General features: G+C 37.5%; 1 protein-coding gene across 1 annotated transcript in view; it reads left to right on the top strand.

Moving 5' to 3' along the window:
* The window catches only part of ASZ1 (ankyrin repeat, SAM and basic leucine zipper domain containing 1), a 38,443-nt gene extending 22,626 nt beyond the window's left edge, over positions 1-15,817 (top strand). Inside the window, exons 8-13 of the mRNA XM_051632812.1 lie at positions 2,195-2,270; positions 2,637-2,693; positions 8,365-8,477; positions 13,351-13,456; positions 13,885-13,998; positions 15,671-15,817. Of these exons, the coding sequence (XP_051488772.1) occupies positions 2,195-2,270; positions 2,637-2,693; positions 8,365-8,477; positions 13,351-13,456; positions 13,885-13,998; positions 15,671-15,817 (613 nt within the window). The remainder of the gene's footprint in view (positions 1-2,194; positions 2,271-2,636; positions 2,694-8,364; positions 8,478-13,350; positions 13,457-13,884; positions 13,999-15,670) is intronic.
* The last annotated feature ends 6,588 nt before the right edge of the window (positions 15,818-22,405 follow it).

The following is a 22,405-nucleotide window of genomic DNA, read 5'->3' as shown; positions in this document are numbered from 1 at the left end:
ACAATGTTTCAGTAATCTTTTTCTAAACTACTGGTTTTCTCTGCATTAGTTTGGCAACTGATTTGTTTGTATAAACAGACATATGTGTCAAGCTCAAGAATTTTTATATTAGTTCTAATGTTTCATAACTATGAGCATTTCTGGTAATTAGTAGAACTGTTGGTTTCAGGAAACAGTCCCCTGAAGTATAGCAGATGTCTGGCTGTTAAATGCCTGTTCTTACAAATGTAGCTTATCTGTTTCCACACACATGGATACCCACCCCCTAGTGAGTTGAGGTTTTTCATCTTGTGATAGTCAAGAGTTTCACTGATACCTGTGTTTACTCCATCATAGTGCCTCGAGCTGGATGTCTTCTGGCCATTTGCCTGTGTCATTTGCATGGAGGCATTGCCACTTGTCTTTTCAAGTCCCTGTTCTCTCAGTTGCTCCTAATGCATCATCTGGTACTTGGTATCAGTTGTGCCCCACCATGCAGGGTCAGTGAGTATAACTTGTCATCCTTGCTGTTGTCATCCTTGCTGTTGTCATCCCTTTGTCATCCTTAGGTAGTGAGTGTAGCTTCAGTCATTGCTATCTGCTCTCCTACTCAGACAGCTGTCCCAGGTCTAGGGCCCTGGGCAAGGAAATGCAAACACCTGTCAGGAATTTGTTTTCTTCAGCTCCTGGATTAGTTCCTTTTCTGGTTAAGGGGCATTTGAGTTGCTGTCTGGATGCTGAATACCCTTTGATCCTGGGAAAAGTCCTTTCCTTGCACCTTTAGCAGAACCAAAAGTCTTGAATTACCCAAGAACTCCCAAAACCTTTGCAAACTGGGCACCTTAAGTGCCTGAGTAACAACATTTTATCATTGCGGATCATTCACACACTGTCTTGCCAGTTGAAGTGAATTAGCTGTACATACAGTGTTTGGATGTATCTCTGAAATGCCTACTTCAAAGACTGGTTGTTGTCTGTTTTAAAGGGAGAGGAGTTGGGCAGAGGATAGCACGATTGTACACAACATTATGGCAGGGATGATGGCTTTAAATTGCATTAAAATTATTTTCAACTCTTCATCTTTTTGCCTGTTGACAGAAGGCATGCTTACAGACTTACTGACTTATTACAGTGTGGAAGTTGTATAAATTCCTTCATGTGTAATTTAAGGTGTCCACTCTCATAAAGGGATATTAAATACTAGAAATCCTCGAACGCAAGATTCTCAGTGCACAAACCTGAGATATTCTTTGTATTCAGAGTAATTTTCCGAGAGGTTTGTTTTGGGTTGTGTTTTAGTTGGTTTGGTTTTGGCTGTTTGGTTGTTTTGGTTTTTTTTGGGGGGGGGAGGGGAGGAAGTGTTTGCTTGTTTTTTGAGGGCTTTGTTTTAGAAATTTTAATAGAAGCTCTTTAAGTTTTTGCTGTTGAAAAGGGGCAAACCTTCATTTTGGGCCCTACAATAAGACAAGAAAACTTGCTCTCAGGAGTTTAGCAAAGAACTTGCTGTTCACTGTAGCTATTGCAGTACTCCCTTCTTGATTTGCTTGTTATTTTAAATTCTGTTCATTAGTCATTCAGCTATTTAGATATTTTTTTACCCTTATGTTTTTATATCTTTTGGTAGGGTGGGGAATAAAAATTGATATTTTACTTCTGTGTGAAACTCTGAACTTACAGTGGGCTATACTGCTTCCTCAGTCTACCTTTGGAACAGTAGTGTTCTGACAACAAATTTCTTACCAGACTAATTTCCACTATCTTTAATTATAGACATTCCTGTTTTCTTTATAACCTTTTTTGGTTGAAATGGAACTGAAAGGATAAGAGTTGTTGACTGATTCCAGTCTATATGAATGTTATCTGATAAGAATACATAGTTATCTTCCCTAACTCCACTTCCAAATCTTGCAGGCTTTGCAACCCAACTTTAAGGTTCAGCTAGAATATATTGCTACTTCACATTACATTTATTCATGAAAATCATTCCCTTTAGGCTCAATTCAACTCATTAGACAGAAAAGCTATTTATAAAATTTTGATAGATTAAATTGTACCCCATTATAACTATGAGATACTACTGTAATCAGTAGGTGTGTACAACTTGAGGTAGCTCCCCAGTGCTTTGTCTGGGGAGCTTTTCTATAGTATTTTGTTCTAGATGTCCTTTTCTAATTTCCACTGTCTTCATCTTGAATCTCATTAATTATATTTACAGTTCCTATTCAACTTTTAATGACATGGAAGTGTTTTTACATGGTGTTGGTCTAGAACACGTAATAGGATTATTGAAGGTAAGTTTGTGTTGTATCTGCTGTAAAGCAATCCATGAAAGCAAAACACACCTACAGCATTAAAAAAAGTTCTATTGCTATTAGTATATCAATTCAAATACATGTTTTAAGTAATTTAAATTTATTAAACAACATTTTACATAATGTGTTAAAGTGCAGCAGACTGTATTGGATTGCTTAATTGCGATTGTGTGCATTTGTCATGTGACGATTTTAACCTAGAGACCTCTTTCCTTACTTTGGTAATGGTGTTGTGCAGCTGGTTTTGTTTCTGAAAACTGAAGTAAAAAGTGAAAAAACTAAGTAAAAACAGTGTTTTGTTCAGATATTCTTTTTGATGGCAGAAAAACCTTTTATTTTATACAGGAAAGAAATAAAACTTTAAAACAACTTCTGATCATGCAAAAAGATGAGTTAATACAGGTAAGTTTACTTTTTTATAATTTAATTTAGTTTTATCCTCTTAAAGTTTTTGATTTCTTAACTTTTCTTTATAAATGTTTGACCTTTTAGGAATTTTTCTTACATGTTTTCAGAATCTTCTGCAACTTCTTGAATTTTAATGGGGATATAGGCAGACCTTTTCTAAAGTACGAAATTGCACAGATAAGCATTGAATTCTGTTAGTTGAATTCTTCCATCTTCTCTGCCTAGATCTGACTATGAAGTGGAAGTCCCTGCTATTTCTTTGCTGTAGTTGTTTGGGAGCTGGGGTGAGCAAGAAATAGTTGTGGTTTTGAATTTTAGTTGTTGCTGGTTTTAGTATTTCAGTAGGTTTTCTCTAAAGGAAATCAGTGCTAGTATTAGCAGTAGATAATCTGAAACATTACTTTAAATGTGTTTCTCCTTTGTGAAGTGGTAATTTCTGTTGGAAAAATGAGAGCTCTCTTACATTGTGGAATGTCATATCCCACATATCCCTCGCAGGTTTGTAAAACCTTACAAAACAAATTAAAAAGTGAAGGAGAGGAAGTTTGTTTTCATAAAGTTTACTGCAGCTAGGAAGGCTCCTATTTTGCGGTTAACCAGGACTAAGTGATACATTAGTTATTACAAGGTCTCAGTTCCCCGTTGATGTAGGGTGGTTGTTTTTCCTTAGTCTTTGCTGGAATTATTCCTGTGGGAAACTAAAGACTTCTTGTGCTTACAGGAGGATGCCATAAGAAAATCCAATTATAGGAGTCTCCTTGAAACAATATAAGTACTTCAGGTCGTAGGATTCTTCTGAGCACTCTGTACCTGGTCTGGGATATCAAAGATGCCTCATTAAAATAACTGCTTGAAGCCTGCTCCCTGCTACTGATGCTAACCATGACCTCAGTGTCAGCTTCTTCCCCCCTGGTCTGCTACCAAGGAAGCATGTGTTCTAGCAGCTGGAACCGATGCTTGTGTTCAGATGTCCATATTCCTTCAGAGTTGATGTGACAAAGATATTTTGCATGAGATTTGCTCATATAACTGTTACAGTGTTTTGACAGACCTCAGAGGTAAATCTGTATTCTCAGAGGATGCACATACGGAGCTCCTCTGAATCAAGAAGTTTTTAAGAGTTCACTTAGACCTTACTGTTACCAGGCATGTTGGTATGTTCTGGTGTTACTGTTTTTCTGAAGCCTCAGGATGGCGCCCACTGGACAGCATCACAGTGTGGGCTTTATATAAATCCGAAAACCTCCTTTGACGGGAATTTTGAGCTTAAGGGGGACTTTTTGTGTCTTGTTTCTCATCACTATATGAGCTGCTGTCTTGCTCATGATTACATTAAACTGCAAATCTGACTGAGCATATGTTCATATTGATACCCTGTTCTGATGTTGTAATCATTACTTGATTTTGTCCAGGGAGGAGTACACTGGGGAAAGGGGAGAGAATTGTGGACTTCAGGGAATGGCTAAACCTTACTTACTTCACTGAAGAGGTGTAATTTCACACAAACTGATTAACTTCTGTTTCAGTGTTCTAACAGATTGGAGGCTCCTTATTATGAAGGCTTTTTTGGACAAACTTAAATAAATACCTGAGTCAGATCCTCTTGCATGGGACAATAATACATATAGGAACACTTTGCCTCTTAGCTCTGCAGCTTCCTGAGAAATAAATCGTGTTTGGTGTATGGACATAAATTAATTAGTGAGTCTTCAACTGAGAACTTACAAAATAACACTGCTGGCTTATTAGCACTTCATAACTTATCCTAAATTCTTGATGCAGTCTAGTTTTAGAGCTCTACTAACAGTTTCTTCCCACACTGCTGATAGAACAAATCTAATCTGTTTCTTCGTTACTCCAGAGTTGAAAGTTTTTAGTGTGATGGCAGATCTTCAGCTAACAGCCAGCTATTTTAAAGAGCCTGGATCTTATTACTACAAAGATTAATGATGACCTCTGATGGATGCCTCTGAACCGAGCTGTTTTGTATCCAGAGAACTAGGGAGAAATCCTGTCACTAACATGATATGCTTTGCTCCATCAAACAATATCAGAAAGATATTTTCTCTGTAAATACCTTTATCTGTATTCTACAACAGAGCCTAAACAATGACTCTTTCAAGCCGATATCCTTGCATTCCTTAAGCTTATAAATTGTTCCATACTGAAACAAATCTTTTCAATATGCTGGGACATGACTATTCAACATTTGAACGTTTTTGTCTGATTCTGTACTACTCATAATACTCAGATCTTTTTTTGTCTTTTTTGTTTATTTGTTTTGAGCATTTGTCTCACAAGATAGCAACAGAAGTAATTTTACTTAGGGATGCAATTAGGACTAGGAAGGTTCCTTTCATACATGTTTTATTTGTTTAGAATAAGAGAAGTTGGTGTCCTGTTCTGGATTTCAGAATATACAATGGAAAGTTGACACATCAAAATTAAAAATATAACCCAGAAGTTTAACTTCATCATTAGAAAATTATCCGGTCTCTGTGTGTTCACGTCACAGTTCCAGGACTCTCCTTCCTTTGTTCTCCCTCTCTGCAAAAAAACCCGATTTAATATTTGGCAGAAAATTCTCAGGTTATTAAAAATAGTGACCACTTGGGCAAGATGGTAAAGATGTAAGAGATCATTGCATAACTTTACTGGTTTTATCTGAGAGGTATGTCATCTTTCATGTGGTGAGGTAGTCTGTTATTCACCTCTTCTTTTGTGTCCATTTAAAGGATGACAGAAAAGTCATGTTGATGCTGGAACATGAGTTCAGAGCATGGATTTTCAGGGGTTGAGGGTTTTTTTTTAGGGATATTTTTATTTATTTAAATAAAGAATAAAATAGATTATGTTAGAGTTCATATGGCTAGAGTAAAAATCTTGATTGCATAGTCTGTTTTACAGATACAAGCACATCCTCGTACAATACATGTACATTCTTAAACATATGGTCACTTCACAATAATATTTGCATTATTTGGTTGCAGAGTGTAATTAAACCAACATCAACTTAAAAACTTGCTTATCCATAAGAAAGATGAGCTTCTTGCACTGTTCTTTTTCTGTGTCTTCATCATTGCATGAATAGTCATGTTCTGGGTAGCCCTCATGTTCAGCATAGATGGGTTTCCCTTTCCCCCATAGATTTCCCTTTCCCCCTAGGAAGGGAAAAATATATCTGGTTTGGGAAATAGTTTGGACTGGTCTGTCTGCTTTCCATCTTTGAGTCCTGCACCTTGTACTTCTGAATTCAGAATTACTGTGGTGGTAGAAGGCTTTATCTAGGATAACTTTTACCACATTCTTAACCTCCTAAACCGTATCTTCAAGACGTGGTGATGCTCAGTCACTGATCCATTTGCGGGAGGATGAAATTATGTTTTATTTGTAAGGAAGCGGAGTACAACAGCTTCCTGATACACTGATCAGAAAGGTATATCCTGACTTGCTCGTTCCAGGAATGAGAAGATGGAGTCAAAAGCAAACCCAGTCTTCACAATAGATCCTGCTTTAAGCAAGATAGTTTTACTGTTAAAGAATGGCTACCATTCTGTCCTTGGAAGATCTCGTTTCATTTTTTACTTTTAATTAAAAGTATAAATCTGTTTACTTCTGCATCATTAAATGACTGCTGTAATGCTTTGTAAGCATTAAGAAAACATTAGTTCCTACTAGATAGGGCTCCACAAGGCTGACCTGAGAACTAATAAATTGAGCAAGCTTAAAATTTGACATAAGTAAAGCAATTTTTTTTTCTAGGAAACCCAGATATTTCTCTTTTAAGGCTGCTAGTGATATTTACCAAAGAGACTTGAGTACAATTTGTACAGGTACCCATGGCAACCTATTTGAAACCCAAAAGTTCTTTATATCTGTAGTTAAACTCTCAATCTTTTGGGGATTTTTTATTACTGAAGAACTTGCCTATAGACTTACAATGTGATTTTGAAATGTTTAAAGACAGCTTCTGAGCCCATAGGTACATGTTACCTGTGATTTTTGAACACCTTGTGGAGAACCTGGAGGACTGTTTTATGGAGCCACAATGAACACTGGCTGTCAGAAATTACAGTCTCACTCAGAGCAAGCATTTCTTTAGACACCTTATTTCCCTAGAATTGCTGTGCAGCACCATTTGAGGAAGTGAGGCTGCCTGGTGTTTTGATCTGATGTGTGTTGTCAGCTGTTTGTTCAAAATTCTTTCTACAATAATTACAGAAATGTGGGCTACTACAAATACTAACATCTGACAGGTTTCTGAGGCTGCAGCAGGGAGCTTCAGGTCTTCAGAACATGGGGGAGAGCCGCATATATTCTAGTTTTGGAGACTGTGGGATCCTTGTGGTCTCGAATTCCAGAGTGGTCAATTCCTGCTGAGTCCGTGTTCTCAGCTGGAGAGTTAGGAGCAAAGTCATACTTGGAGCTAGAATTATGAGGTTTTCACTTGGGTGGAGGAGGATTGTTAGGGCTTCAAACATTAGAAGTCCTATGCTGCACCAGGACAGATGAGCAAGGAAAAGTATTGAATGTGCCAAAGAAGCACTTCCTTTTTAACAAATGGACTATTTTCTTTATTTAAAGTTTTCTGCAAGAAAATTTTCAGCCTAGGATTTAAATATTAATTAAATTTTCATCTGGGATGGTTGATGGATAACACAGCTGACAATGTTTACTGTCACTTGGAGAACCTCAGTTACATAGTGTGTATCTTCTGAAGACAACTGTGCTTTCCTTCAGCTTAAAAAAAAAAAAAAAAGGCCTTGAACACTTCAGAACTTTTCTGTTGTTTTGTAGCATTACCCAAAAGTATAAAAGGTGAACTGATTTGAGCTTAGGGACTGTATAAACTGATGTTGCATGGTATTTAGGCTTGGTCTTAATTTGAGGTGAGAAGTGTGTTCTGACTTTATAAAGTATGGTGTCTTTCAGGTATCTGAAAAGGCTGCTTTTGTGGGCTATTTCATGGTATAAACATGCAGCTGAATGTCTTTTTAACAGATACTATCCTCTCTCTACTAGTTTCTGATCATCTAAGTTTCTGGAGGTAATGTGAACGAACTAGATTTCTTTGTCAACTTAACTTTTTTTTAAATGAGATTCTATAAGAAAATAAGGTTTTAGAAAGACGTATCATATCTTATGGGACTGTTTTTTCTAACTGGAAAAAATACACACACAAAAGTTTATAAAAGCCTTTCTTAAAATCTGACCTCTTTCTGTAAAATTCTGTATTTGCTGCCATTTTAAGAGTTTCCATTATTTCTTTTTGTTTTAATGCTGTAATGGTTATTTTGCTGTAAGAGACGACTGAGGTGATTCTGAAATACTTGAGCATAGCATCCTACCAACACAAGGATACTTACAAAGATTAGGGTTTTTTTTACATGAACCTTAAAAACCTTCAACAGGTTTTCTGAGTATCCTGTGTAATTTTGGTTTGACTCTTCCTCTCCTCTTGTAATTTTAGCTTTGATCATTGAATAATTTCAATGAGATTTTTTCCTTCCTTTGGCATTTACATACATTGTAGTTGGTTGCAATAACTTAAAAGACATTTCTTTTAACTCTTACTAATAGAAGCTCACACAATAAATGGTACTAGACAATTATGTCTGGTAAGAATTAAAAGTAAATAATATTTGGGATTACTCTTTGAATTTAGATTGGTATTACAAATCCTGAAGATCAACAGAAAGTCCTAGATGCTGTTACCCAGCTGCAACTGCAAGATACAAGAACTGAAGACCTCCCTGAAGTGATTAAGCTGGAATCAAGGTATTAACTGTATATATAAGAAAATGGAAGTGAAATATGAACTATTTAAAGTGTCTGCATTGTTTTCTAAAGCTAAAAGGTAGAATTCTCTTACACCTTATCCCATGCATAACATTCATTAAATTATACCAGTTAGTGGATCATGAGGGCTGGTGCTAGGTGTGTTTTGTACAAATGAAGTTGGAAGTATAGACTTCTGTTGTAGGAATCTGTTTTTATGGGTTTCACTACCTTGTGTTCATGTCATAAACTCTGAAACTCCCTTCTCCCTTCTGCTCCAGTATTGACTCATTCTTTAATTTTTTCTGATAGGCTTCAGTGAGAAGATTTTGTTATGTCTCTGGAAATGGGGTCTTGCCCTCCTTGCTTCCCCATACTTCAAGAGTATTATGGATCTCAATGAACTCCCCGTGATATGGTCTCTGTAATTCTTTGCATCTGTAGACAAAGCAGGCTCTGTTAGTCTTGCAGTCAAATCTGTCTGATTGTAAGATGCAATAAAAAGATATGTGGGAGGAAGAAATGCAACTGATAAATAATTACTTGTACATGTCTGTATTAAATCATAAATGTCACTTCTGTATAGGTTCAGGATTTTTTCCTTGTTTTTCTCTTCCTCTGGAAGCAGCTTTAACTGGTTTCTAAAATAACCTCATTTTTTTAATATTATAAATTAAGAACTTTAAAAGAGGTTTTCCTTATCATGGCTTCTATGTATCCGTAGAAATAGATTTACAAGACTTACATTTTAAGACTTACTCCTTCACACTTCCATTCTAACTTGATATTTTTCCCATTACTGGTTCTTTCTTATATCCTTAATCATCCACTCTGCACTACCTCTCCTATTCCTAGTATAGTGTTGTGCAGTCCCATGAAAACCAGCCCTGAGCTGAGAGGAACATCCCTCAGCAACCTGAATCAACTTCATCAGTCTCCTAGGCACTGGTAGAAGTCTTCCCTCATCCAGCACAAAAAGAAGAATGAAGGCTATAGTAAAGTGCAAAGGTCTCTTTAAGATTTCTTAAACCTTTTATTTTCTATTTTGTCATGTTGATATCCTTTTCTTCCAGAGGAGAGACCTACCCTTGAATTTAGATTCTGTTGTATCTTTCCTCTTCACTTCCCAGAACTGTTGATAGTTTAATGAAAATTTTTAGAAATGGACATGAGCAGAAAACTGGGGCTTGCCTTTCAGAGGCTTTAGTCAGTTGAACTGTGTTTAGCTTAGAGAAGACTGGTTTGGAGACAATGCTCCTTCCCTCGTACCCTAGCTGCATCACTAATAAGTTAGGTTCTCTGTGCTTGTTTCTTTCTTCCTTCCCAGTCCCACCACCATTTGCATAGCATTGTGTTGCCTTATTTGCAGTGGCCTGTCTGGAAAAAACTCCTTGCATTCAGTCTACTCATTAAACAACTTTCTACTGTCTAGAAAAGTAAGGGTTCAGTTCCTTTTTAAAATGTGTGTATCTCCTTTTGACTAGTGACCTGACAGCTGTACTGCTACTTTGTTAGATACTTCTTCCCTCTCCAAAATACTGGGGAAAACTGTCTGCATTATTTGAGTACTGTAAGTCTAGATTCTTCATTAGTCATTTTGTTCATTGTGCCAAAAAATGTACTTGGGTTCAAGTTCATTCTGTAGAGGTCGCCATCCTTTGGAGGCAGTTGAACCATGCTGACACTGTGTTTTAGCAGTCATGTCACAATGTGATCCTGCCATAACCTTGTCTTTTGTGCCGTGGTTATATGAGCCTGTCTAGCATGTGCTTCAGTCTGGTCATTCTTTCATGCACTGATTGCTCCTGATGTTGGCCCTGTGTCTGTATCTGTGTCCATTACTGGGTTTATACAAGGGAGGCTTTGCAGCCTGCTTGAGGCATGTTTTTGCAGTATGATGCCAAGATTGAGCTGTGGGATGTGGGACATGTAAGGCATTTGGGAAAGCTCTTCAAAGACTGAGGCGAGTTGGGAGATCAGGGTGTTCATGGCCTAATACAAGACCTCAATGCTGCTTTTAGTCTGTGAGAAGGTTTCTCCATCAAAACAAGTATCTGTGTGCTTCCAGAGGAGAATCCAGGTGCAAACTAGTACATGTGCTATAAGACTGAAGAACTAAAGTTCCAGGACACAAGAGGGTTAAAACCAGTATGATAGGGATATACCATAAATACTCTGACATCATCTGAGCTGTCCCTGTTAAAACACAGGCTTTGCTGCTGAGCTGAGGTAGTAGGGCAGGCATCTGGATCTCTAACTGTCCAAGTTAGCCACCTTTAGAAAAGGATGTTGACTCTTCGGCAGGGGACACTTCGGTGCGGTTTAAGAGGACTTTACCCAGTTTATGCTTCATGCATTTTTATGCTAGAAAACAAAGCTTTTTTCAGATCAGTCTGTAGTAGTGTTTAGCATATACATTCAAGCAGAAAGCTTAAAAATTTAAACAGAGGGAATAAGTGGAGCAATACACTAAGTCAACACTGCATGCATGGCCAAATACAATAAAAGACCCACATGATGTCTGGTACAGTCTCACACGCTGGTGACATAAGGAATTCCTACTACATTATGGTTTTGGATCATATGTAGTTCTCAAAACCAGAAAATGATTGATTAAAGATTGAAGTATACAAAATATGACAGCATTTCAGTTATGGCAAGCACTGCATAGTTTTCCAGAAAATGGCTTGACATGTATTCTAGGAATCTGACCTTGAGACTAAAATCATAGGCTATGTTTACATGCTCGTATATAAAGTTTTTACTTCCCACTTGTTCAAAGTCATTCTGTGAGAAGGAAAATCAGTCATTAAGTCATAGAAAAACTAACATAGTAGAAAATGTTGAACTGATTGATTATAAACTCACAGAGTGTCTAGCACTGTTTAGCCACTGGTGTTTTGACAGCCATTAATTCTTTTAAAAAGTGATTGTTTTTTGAAAAGGTAATTTTCATTTGTGAGTATAAGAACATGTCACTGAAACAGATATAAAATTATACAAAATTTTTAACAACTGTTACTGGTATAATAAAGAAGTATGTTTTTATTTTCCTTTTTTTTTTCTCCTTATTTCATGCCCATGACATATTTTATTTTTCACAGAATCCTTCCAGAATTCCTAAAAAATAATTCCCTTTGTGACAAAACACAGAAGGTGCCTTAACCCATGCTGGTTAGCTAAAATGTTATCTTTTTAATAGAAGGAGGTTTTCATGAGTGTGGCTTGACTGTAGTAATGGGGGAGAAACTCAGACTATCTCCATGCAATTTATTTTGTTTAGTGTTTGGTTTTTTTTAACTCTAAATAGTCAACTCAGTTACATTCATCTGAAATATGTAATTTATTTTATAAAAACAGCTAATACCCTTTCTTACTTGCCCATCTCCATAAAAACCATGAACAGGCTTTGCTTTTAACCTCCAGCCTCCCTGCTGATGCTTCTATATATTTCTGTTTTAAGTGTTAAAGTCTTAACAGGTTAGCAGTGTTGCAAATTAGGTGTGTCCTGAGAAGTGGTGGAAACTTTGCTTATTAACAATCTTATGGCAAAGTTGAAGGAAAACACTCTATGGGCTGAACTTAGTCTCTCTTTAGACACCTGCACCACACTGGCATGTAATTCAGTTAGCTGCTTGGCAAATTTAATGTATACCTTTTTACCATCAGAAGCAGCAGCAAGTAAGGTGGTGTTGAGTATGTTTAGGTTTAGTAGCAGATTGCTCTAGGGAGAAGAGGAACATTGGAGTCAGAATTAATTTATTAAGATCCTTCTGTAAATATCTTGCAATAGGAACTTGATGTTGTCTCTTATTACTCACCTGAACGGCTTTTAGCAAGTGGAAATTTTCTATGAGAGGTACAAGCACTTCTCATGAGTTTCAGGGTTTGAGAGCTCACTCTGTAAAAATAAATGGATGATCTTCTTCCCTGCCCTCCTTTCATCTGCCCTATCAATAGAAACAACTTTCTGGTCAGCACCATGACTTACAACTGACATCCTCTGAGGCTTACTACAGTAAAATAAAGTGACCCATTGTCTCGTGGAAGCTCTAGAAACTCAGCGTTGAAATTAGACTATTAAATTTTCCTACACATTTCTCCACTCTTCAGCACTACTGAACAAACTAATTTTCAGAGTCGTCTTCCTGCTTGTATTTGACTACTAAGAATAAATTTTACTGAAAGTAGATAACATCAGATATTTTAGGCTTTGAGAAATATATTTCTGCATCCAGGGCCAAGTCAGTATTACTGGATTGTTCTTTTTTCTGCTATACTGGAGACTTAAGTAGTGCTAACCTAGTCATTTCAGTCCTAGCTTCAAAGTACAAATCAGATATCAAAAATGTAACCTGCAGGTTAGGAATAATGATATGTCAGCATAAAATTTACTATAAATTCTGATTCTGGTGTTGCAAGACTATGATCTGTATGCACACATACACAGGAAAACAGTCTTGCACTAATAATGCATAGTGTTACAAAATTAGTCATGCAGCAGGTAATTAAATTTTTTCATTGATAATACAAGATTGCTGAGAGTTAGAAGTGGGGGATTACTAAAATGTTTCTAAAAAGTTTTATAGGTGACAGTTGTTCAGCTTCCAGTGTGTCATACTAGCTGAGTATTTCAGATAACTCAGTGATTTATTTATTTTTGTCCTTCCAAAAAGAGGGTGGGGGGGAAACTTCTAAGATGTTAAATGTAGTGTTTAAGTGTTAAAATGACACTGGATTTTATTATTTTTTTTAATGAAATGAAACTGTTTGGTTCCCTCACTAGCCAGTGTTGGGAATGTATAGATAATATTTAGCTTGCAAAATGTTACAGCCTTTACACAAATAACTGAATATCATTGTATTTTTGTAGTGGAGATGAATTCCTTCAGTTTCTTCGGAAGTTGAATAGTGAGTGTAGTAGGCTGAGCATTCCTCTGCAGACCATGAATGAGCATTTCCTCAAGAATTCTCAGAAGGTATTAAACCAAAGAAAGAAAGATCGTTTTAGAGTATTTTATTCTATTACAGAATATTGTTCTTCCTTGTAAAATGAAAAATATGGATACTGATCAACCATCTTGACGCTTATGTAGTTAGATAGAGCTGTCCGATGTTCTTTCTTTAAAGGACACTTTTAAAAAATGATTTATTTCAAATAGTTAAGCCCCCCAATTAAAGGAGATAGATTTGTTTCTTTGTGTTTCTGCTGATGGGGAGTTAAGCTGACAAAAGGTTCACACAAAGGCTGATACAGAGAGGTAGATCATGTTGTGTCTAAATCGTACAATGAAAACCCAGCACAAACGCAGTTACAAACTTTTTCTGGTGTTGTCTTATAAGTTAACTAAAGAATATTAAATTGCAGTCTCCAGTAATTCTGGCAAATAACTGTAACTATTAACAGATGGTACTGCAGTGGGCACCGACTGAAAGTTTTATTCAAGTCTGCGAAGATTTGCTTAACAGTGTTGAAAGTCTACAAGTGGAAGTTACCAAACTGAAGGACCTGATAGAGAAGGTGAGTATGCACAAGTAAGGCTGCTAAATACTGTGTGCAAGTTACTGTGTGCAACCTCAAATGGGATAGCCATCAGTTAAATGTTTTGCACCTTGGTGTAGCAAAGCTTCTGGACACTGCATCTTCCTCTCCCTCTTCCACCTTTCCGTGGGCTGAATGAGTAATAATGCAGAATATTCCATAGCAATGTGGACAGTCTCCAAAGGAAGGCACAGCCAATCTTCTTCTTTGTACCCCAGGAAATATTTCAGTGGAAGCTGTCCCTGTGCTCTTGGACAACCACTGTGGCATAAATGCCACTCTGAATACTTTTACTTCTTAATCTTTTGTTTGGAAGTATTGACTCATAAGGAAGATACTGAAGTTTTATGAATTGAATGAGAGGCATCCAGATAACTCTGCAGAGTGACAAAAGAAGAGGGTGGGAGAGGTCAAGGCTAGATGTTAGCACCACATCAGTCATTCTCAAACCAACATGATGACACGTTCTTGTCAGATGGGGTCATTTTAAGTAATAGGCTAGTAAAAGGAATGGCTGCTGGGATAGAGTAAATGGAGCATCAGTGTCAGAAAGGAATCTGTTGCTGAATGAAGCCATGTGGAACTCAAACCTTGAGTATAATGCTACTAATGCAATTTCCTGTAGTTTAAGTAAATTTAATGTAATATAACAGCCTTCTCCCAATAAATCACTTAACACCAAATATATTTAAGAGGTAGGTGGGGTTGTGGCAAAGAATTTTTTTGCTATTTGTGTTCCTTTTTTTTGCATATGCAGAAATCAATTCTGTGTATATATTTGTCTTCTGTATAAGGGCTGGAGGGAGATCTGACTTAGTTACCACTTGACTTTACTCTCATCTGTATTAAGGTTTTATAGCTGTCAAGATGAAGCATGGTGGCTCTATGTTAAACATTAGCCTTCTAATTACTTGAAAAATGCAGTTCCAGTTCTGTTAAAATATTGTAGTATTTTGTGAATTTGACTGATTCAGACTTCAATACAAAACATTTTTTTTGCTGCTTAATTTATGGTGGGGCACTCGTGAATGAGTACAGATGAAAAGTTCTAGTTTAAGTGAACCAGTTAAACCTCTTAAATAGCTTGTATAAATTCCCTTAAAATCTTAGTACTGTTAGCCAAGCTTAGTCATTTCAGGTCTTTGCCAGCAGTACATGTTGTGTCTGTGGCATATAATTTTTGAAAGCATGGTAAAGGAGATGGCTTCCCCTACCTTTCTGAAGTAATTAGAAGGCTAATGTTTAAGGTAGGGAATCAGACCTAACCCTGCTGCACTTCATAACAGGGCTCCATTCATCTTCAAATGGTTTTGAGCAGGCCCTTGTAAGGTACTTCCCAGTCTCTCTTTAGTTTCAAGGAAGTCCAATCTGTTACATGTTTAACTCGGTGTTCTAATAAACAGTTGTTTTAGAAATTAAATAGCAAAAGTTCTGGTTAAAATAATTGACAATTGGAGTTTAATTTTTTTGTTATTAGATTTTTGTAGCAGTGTGATTTTGCTCCTGAGGAATTAAGACAGTGAGAAAGAAATAATATCAGTCTTATGAGCATACAGAATCTTAGGGCTGGGCACTTTATCACATACTTGAGAAGCTTTCACTAACTTTTTTTTTTTCCTTTGTTGCACTTTTTACATGAACTCTGCCTCAGCATGAACAGAAGGATGATCCCAGCCAAGTGAAATTTCCAGATAAAGCACCTACCTTGAAAAATATATTAGTAAAAATGGGAGCTGTAACATTGCTTGGATTTGGTTTTTCCTTCTTTATAGCTAAGTCAGTGATAAAGAAAACCTGAGTTTAAATTTATGAATACTATGAATACTTTGGAAAACTCGGTCGCGTTATGATTCTGTTCACTATATGCAGCTGAAGTCATGAGAAAATCGGAGTAGTTTCTCATCATATATGTAGTATTTGCATCAGTAAGTACTTTGATCTAGAAATAAAGCATTACAAATCAAACTGCTACTTAAATGTACTTTGGGGATTTATTTTCAGGTCTGAATAGACCCCTACTGCAGGCCTAAAATCTTGTCAGAGCTGGTTTTCTTTGTTGGCATAAAGCTGCAATTCTTACTAATTACTAGTTTTCATTTTGAACTTCAGCTGTAGTTCAGAGGTGAACATAAAACAAATAATTCTGATTCTATAACATGTTTATATTTAAAAGTATGATGCAGATGTTTTCGGGGTTGGGAGGGCTTAAAATATTTTAAGTATCTTTGGTAATGTTATGTTGAAAAAGATATTTTCTCTTGCAGTTTTTCATATGAATCATATCATATTAAAAACTTCCCAGTGAAGTATACCTTTTTGCTTTGTCACAAACACAGGATTGTAGAGATTTTGTTACATGTTGCCTGAAAGGTCATTTTTCAAACTATGATACTCAGATTTTGCTTGAAATCTGTTTCCTCAGGGATACTTAATCCTGATTTTCATCAGCTCTATTAAAAGGATTAAGGCAGTCCTTTGCTTATAAGAATGCAAGCAATTTAGAAGATGTAGCAGCATGTTCTTTCTTGGTCTGCTCTTTAACTACAACAGCTTCATACTTTTTTCTTCATATTTTCTCCTCTTGAAAAGGTGTTTGTAATTCTATGGTGAGACATCAATATCTGTTTTTCATCTGGTTACAAATCAGCTATGTTGGAAAAAAGGGAATTGGCATAAGTAAATTCAAATCAGTTATGTTTTTGCAGACTTCAGTATGCATCTGTAAAAATGCTGACTTTTTCTGAAGTGACATTCTACTATGAAAATAAAACAGAAGGAATCTAAAAAAACCATAATCCTCAATGGGGTGTGTAAGGCTTTAGCTCTCTCACTTCAGATATGTTTTGTGAAGTCTTAATCTTTGACGTTCCCTCCAGAGTCTAGTAAGGAGAAGATAAAAACCAGGGTGCTACTCTAGTTGCTGTCACAATTGTTCTCTGCCTTTTGTTTTAGCAAACTTGGTTGGGTGTTAGTATGTTTCAGTATGTTTCCTCATTGTTGCCATCATTTTACTTCCTTTCCTCCCAAGTTTCACTTTCAACCAAGGAACTTCTACAGAGTGGTGAGGCCAGAAACAAATACAACATTTAAGTTGTGGGTGGGTTTTTTTTCCATTCTGTTTCAAACGTTGGGTCACAGGGGATAAACTGTATTCCTCCCTACCAGCAGAAGTGGAGAAGTGCGTGTTCCATCAGCATACTGGTTTGAACCAGCAAAGTATAGAAATGTTTTTATATTTCTTGATATTACCTTATAATGAATCCTGAACTAACAAGACAAAAGATTCCACTGTTACCAGTCTTAGTTGGAACGCTCTGGTACTAGTCAACAGAAAGCTTACTGAAGGAAAAAAAAAAATCAGTAAAAGGAAAATTGGCTTCATCCTGGCTCAAACCAGGACATAGAGTCAATACAAAAATAGGTAAAGTGCAGTTTTAGTTGCTTGTCCTATGTGTTGAGCCTTGTATATACATAGTACTCCTCCAGTTAGCTCAAAACAGTTGAGGTGCAGTTGCCCAGTGATGGGTTGGCTCACAAGTATTGCTAGAACTTTGACATGTGACATCTTCTGGGTTTTTTGGTTGGGTGAGGGGATTTTCACCCTTTTTTTTTTCTTTTTTTTTTTCCTGGGGGGAAAGTGGGCAGGCATTTTGTTGATACTGTGTTTCCTGCATGTAGTTTCACTGTAGTTTAGTGAAATTATTTCAACCACTAGTAAGATTTCTGTGATACTGCCCTTGAGAAGATTCTGTTACTTACCCTCACTATTCTTAACTTTATTTTGGTGAGAATTTGCATTAACAAAGCCACTTCAAAGGACACTGAAAATAGCTTCAATTTCAAGAGATGCATTTCCTACCAGGCATAGATATTGTCATTTGGGATACTAACTGAAAATTAAAATTATTTTTTTCTACTAATGTAAAGAAAAGATCCATTTGTATGGTGGTCTTTTAAGCTAAGCATGAAGGTCTTGCAGTTGAAGAAGAAACATGCTCCAGAAAAATGGTTTTATCAGTATTAAAGTAAAACATAGATATAACAATTTGAAGGATGCCATCAGCGTAAAGTACTTATGAGGGTAAAAAAGTTCATGATACTTGCTGATGAATGTTTTCTAGTTTGAGAGTTAAATTAAAATATTCTTTGCAGAAATAGATCAAAAGTTTGAGCATTTGGCACTGACCTCCAAAACACATTTTGGAGATACTGGTCCTGTGAAGTTATTTTATGGATCACTTATTTCAGGTGCTTATATTCACTATTGCAAACACACAAGTGAACAGCATTTGGATTAAACCTAGACTTTCTGCCAGCAGCTTTCTTGCATGGTGCACTGTTGAAGAATAGTGTTCAAAGTCACCTAAACCACACAGGAGAAGCAAGAGTCTTGGAATTACCATTTTGAGCTGTCCCATTAATCTGTTGGTCATGAACTATGTTGCATGAGCAGGATATGTTACAAGCCAAATAACAATTATTTTAACCTACTATATAATAAAAAATGTTTATTTTTCTCTAAATTTCAAGATCACACTTAATTCATTTCAAGGTCCTTCATTCACTTTCATGTTGTTTGAGTGCCTCTTTCAAGTTCTCTGAGAAGGTATCACAGTATGGTTGTGATAGGGCAGGAAGCAAAGAAAGAGGTTCTTTCAACATCTGTCCCCTGAACTACTGCTGTCAAAATTCTCACCCCCACCAGCACCTGGTAAGGGAGCCTTCAGATTAAAATCCCTGCTGAGAGGCCTCCTGTAAATCATCAAATTAAAGTCATTATCTCTGAACGGTTTGGATACAACGATTTGCACATCTATGAGGGGATTGGAGGAGAATGCTAAAGAGCTTTACATACATTAAGCAGGTAAGCTGCACAGTGCTGTGAGGTATTGTTCTTCTCTTACAGTAGTGCAAATGGAGATGTGGGAGGATTGAGTGGATTGGATTTGGGGCACAATCCCTCCTAAAGATGCAGTGAGGTTCCTACTTGCAATACCATTGGATACCTAACTTCTCTTGATATGGATGAATATTCATGCAGTGGCCTTTTCTGAAACTTTGTTATGTAGAATTAAGGCCTTGGTGAGCCTGTGGAGATCTGAAACAACGTGAAGAATTTTTATTTCAAATTTGTCCTGCCCAAGATAAACTGAGGGTTGTGTGTGTTGCATCTTTCTTCCAGTGCTTTAGGATTTGCCCTGCTCTTTAAATTTGACTTGTGAAGTACCTGGCCTGTCTTGAGGTCTGCTCAGTTGTTCCTGTTGGGATCAGTTGCAAATAGTAAACAGTAATTTTGGGTATGTGTATGCTTAAGTTGGGTAAGAGTGATATTTTTTTTTATTACATTCTGGATGGACTTAAGAGAAGTGCTGTGTTTGGTTTTATTTGGTATTTTTTTCTTCATCCAGTTCCTTGTTGGGGACAAGACTTAAGCTTGAGCTGTGCAGTTTATTCTTTTCCTTCCCTCTTGCCATCTCTGAACTCCTACCAGTGTTCCCAAAATCTCTAACTTGCTCATAATTTTTTCTTGCATTTACTTTCTCTGTCCAGCAGTTTTGCAAATGTTACAGGTCATCTTTCCCAAATAAAGCAGCTGTTTTACTAGTCACATACTACAAATGTTACTTTGGGCCTTGCATGGTAGATTTTGAGCCATCAGCCTTGCTGAACAAATCCCTTTTAGAATAAACTGAATAAATCCACCTTACCTTGTGTCACGAAAGGGTGACTACAGAATACAAACTTGTCTCTGTTAGTTGTCAACTTCCTTGTGATCTGTTTTGGTATTCATATGGGAGGTAATTTTTTTGCACAGATAAAAAACCTTGAAGGTCTAGCAAGTATAATAACTGCAGGTTTCTGCTTTTAAAGATTACTTCTGTCATTTCCTTCTTCTGGAGACACAAGGGAAATGTGTATTTGGAAATTCATACTTCCCTATTCTAGAAATGGGAGTTTCCAGGTAACAGGGCTCTGTATTTTACAGACCAGAAATGGTTAAGTGTTGAAGTATGAAATGGGGTATTGGTGGAATTAAATTAATAATGTGACTTGTATCCTTAATAGCTTTAATGTTACTATTCTCAGATGAGCCTTCCGTGCCTTCTGCTTTTCTGAAAACAGTCTTTATTTGAATGTAGAAATACAGGTTTAACTACATTATTTTCACTATTGTATTGAAAAACCTGAGCTTAATTTCAGAAGCTATGTATCAGTGTTCTTGGCTGCTCTGCTGTCATCTGTATTGCACATGGCCTGATTTCATGAGTGGATGAGAAACTGAGTGTGCACAAAACTTTTAAAGGCATGGAAAGCTTTTTAAGTCTAGTGTGCTCTTGCAGCAAGGGAGGCCAACAGAGCTACATCAGGAGCAGCATCACATCACCTGCAGGTCCAAGTGATGATCCTTCTCTCCTCAGCACTGTGGAGGCCACAGCTGGAGTGCTGGGTACAGTTCTGGGCTCCCCAGTACAAGAGGGATATGGACACACTGGAATGAGTGCAGTGAAGAGCCATGAAGGTGCTGAAGGGCTTGGAGAATGTGAGCTATTTGGAGTTCAACCTGGAGGAGAGGAGGCTCTGGGGCACATTGTCCCATGTGATAGATGCCTTGGGAGGGTAGTGAAGATGAATCCAGGCACTTCTCGGTGCCCTGGGACAGGTGGAGAGGCAAAGTACCTGACATGCAGAAATTCTATTTAAACATAAGGAAAAAAATAAAAATGCATGCCAGGTCAGACACTGGGGTAGGTTGCCCAGAGAGGTTGTAGTGTCTCTGTCCTTTGAAGTACTCAAAACGACATCCTTGAGCAGCCTGCTGGCTGACTCTGCTCTGAGCAGGGCATTGGACCAGAAGAGGTGTCCTAGGGCCCCTTCCAACCTTGTCTGGTCTGTCATTCTGTATAACAAGAAAGAGTGGTTAACAGAGATAATGTATCTAAGGTGAATTAATATAAGGCCAGAACAGCAGAGTGCTCAGAGAAGGAATCTGGACAGCAGCAAAGCTGGGATGCAGATGTGGTAAATGATCCTTCCAGAAACGAAGAGGACAACATTCGTGAGCTGCTGGTGCAATCGCCAGCAGTGGAAGGAGCTCGTGTTAATACAGATGGGTATTTCAGAAAAACCAAATGGGTCAACTTTTTACTGCAAACTTGAGAAAGCTGGTAGCAGAGGACTGCAGGCTCTGCTCAGAGAGGTCTCAAATACTACTGGAATTTGCGATCCTCTTCCTGGCATTTCTTTTCTCTCCCCTGCTGGTTGATCCAAGGACTATATATTAAACTTCAGGAACTGAAGTTGACTGCTAGCTGAAAACTAGGATGATTTTTTTTTTTTCTCACAGGTAATAGTTTATTGAATAGATGCTGAATGCTCATATGTTGCTTTTAAGACCTACTGGAGTTAGTAATTGGAACTGTAGTTCATTTGCTCTGGGCAATTCCTACTGCTTTAGGAGAAGTAATGGGGTTAGCCCTTAACCCATAGTATTTGCTGCCAAAAGCTTTTATGATATTATAGGGTGGGTTGGTTGGTTTCTGTATGCATGGTTGGTTTGTTGTTTTTGGGGTTTTTTTAAGTTAAATTGAGAAGTGGGTGAGTGTTCCTACCTCAAAAGTTGATACAACTTTACCTTTTTCATTTTCTGAAACTGCTTGCTTGGTCTTGATTGTGTCTGTGATCTCTAGAAGTCATAGGGAGCAACAGCTTGGAAGACTGATGTCTTCCCTGCATGCAGTCATGGCTGTAAAGTTCTATTTGAAGAACAGATCTCAAGGGTGCTTCCTAGCTTCAGGATTTTCACCTGGGGTTGACAGCTGAAGACATCTTTAAGTAAAGAGAACTGTGTAGTCCTTAAGTTATTTAGCAGCCTTCAGAGTGTCTTTGTTACAGCTGACCTGGGGCTGACCTTGAACTGGGGCATCTCCATCTTATTAATGATGTTCATTGTTTGGAGTATCTGTTATCTTGTGTTTGCCCAATATGGATGACACTAAGAAAAAAGTTGCGGAATTTCTTGGGTTTCAGTTTGATTTTTTGGCAACCGTCAGCCAACCATTCAGTAAGTGATGTCAGGATGTGACTTCAGTCACCTGGAAGCTTTGATTTATGGGCAGGCAGTGTCCATGTCTCTGGGCACTCTGTGTGTGGAATAGTGCTGGTGCAAAAGGAGAAGACAATTTCCTTACAGCTTGGAGCTTAAGGACAGCTGTCATCTTCTGCAGACCTAGCCTGACTGCACTTGTTGTGGGTGAAATGTGGCTGATAAAATTTGATTTACTGGAGCTGTTCTGCCGGTGTGCTCTGGTTCTGTCTTGTGATGGTTAAAGCAGCTGTCGTTAACAGTGGTGGGAGAGTGAACGGGCAGGTGAAGAGCAGATAGGTT

Source organism: Apus apus, chromosome 1, assembly GCF_020740795.1.
Source record: "Apus apus isolate bApuApu2 chromosome 1, bApuApu2.pri.cur, whole genome shotgun sequence".
Lineage (NCBI taxonomy): Eukaryota > Metazoa > Chordata > Aves > Apodiformes > Apodidae > Apus > Apus apus.
Note: the sequence above shows the minus strand (reverse complement) of the source record. Positions and strands in the feature narration are given on the sequence as shown.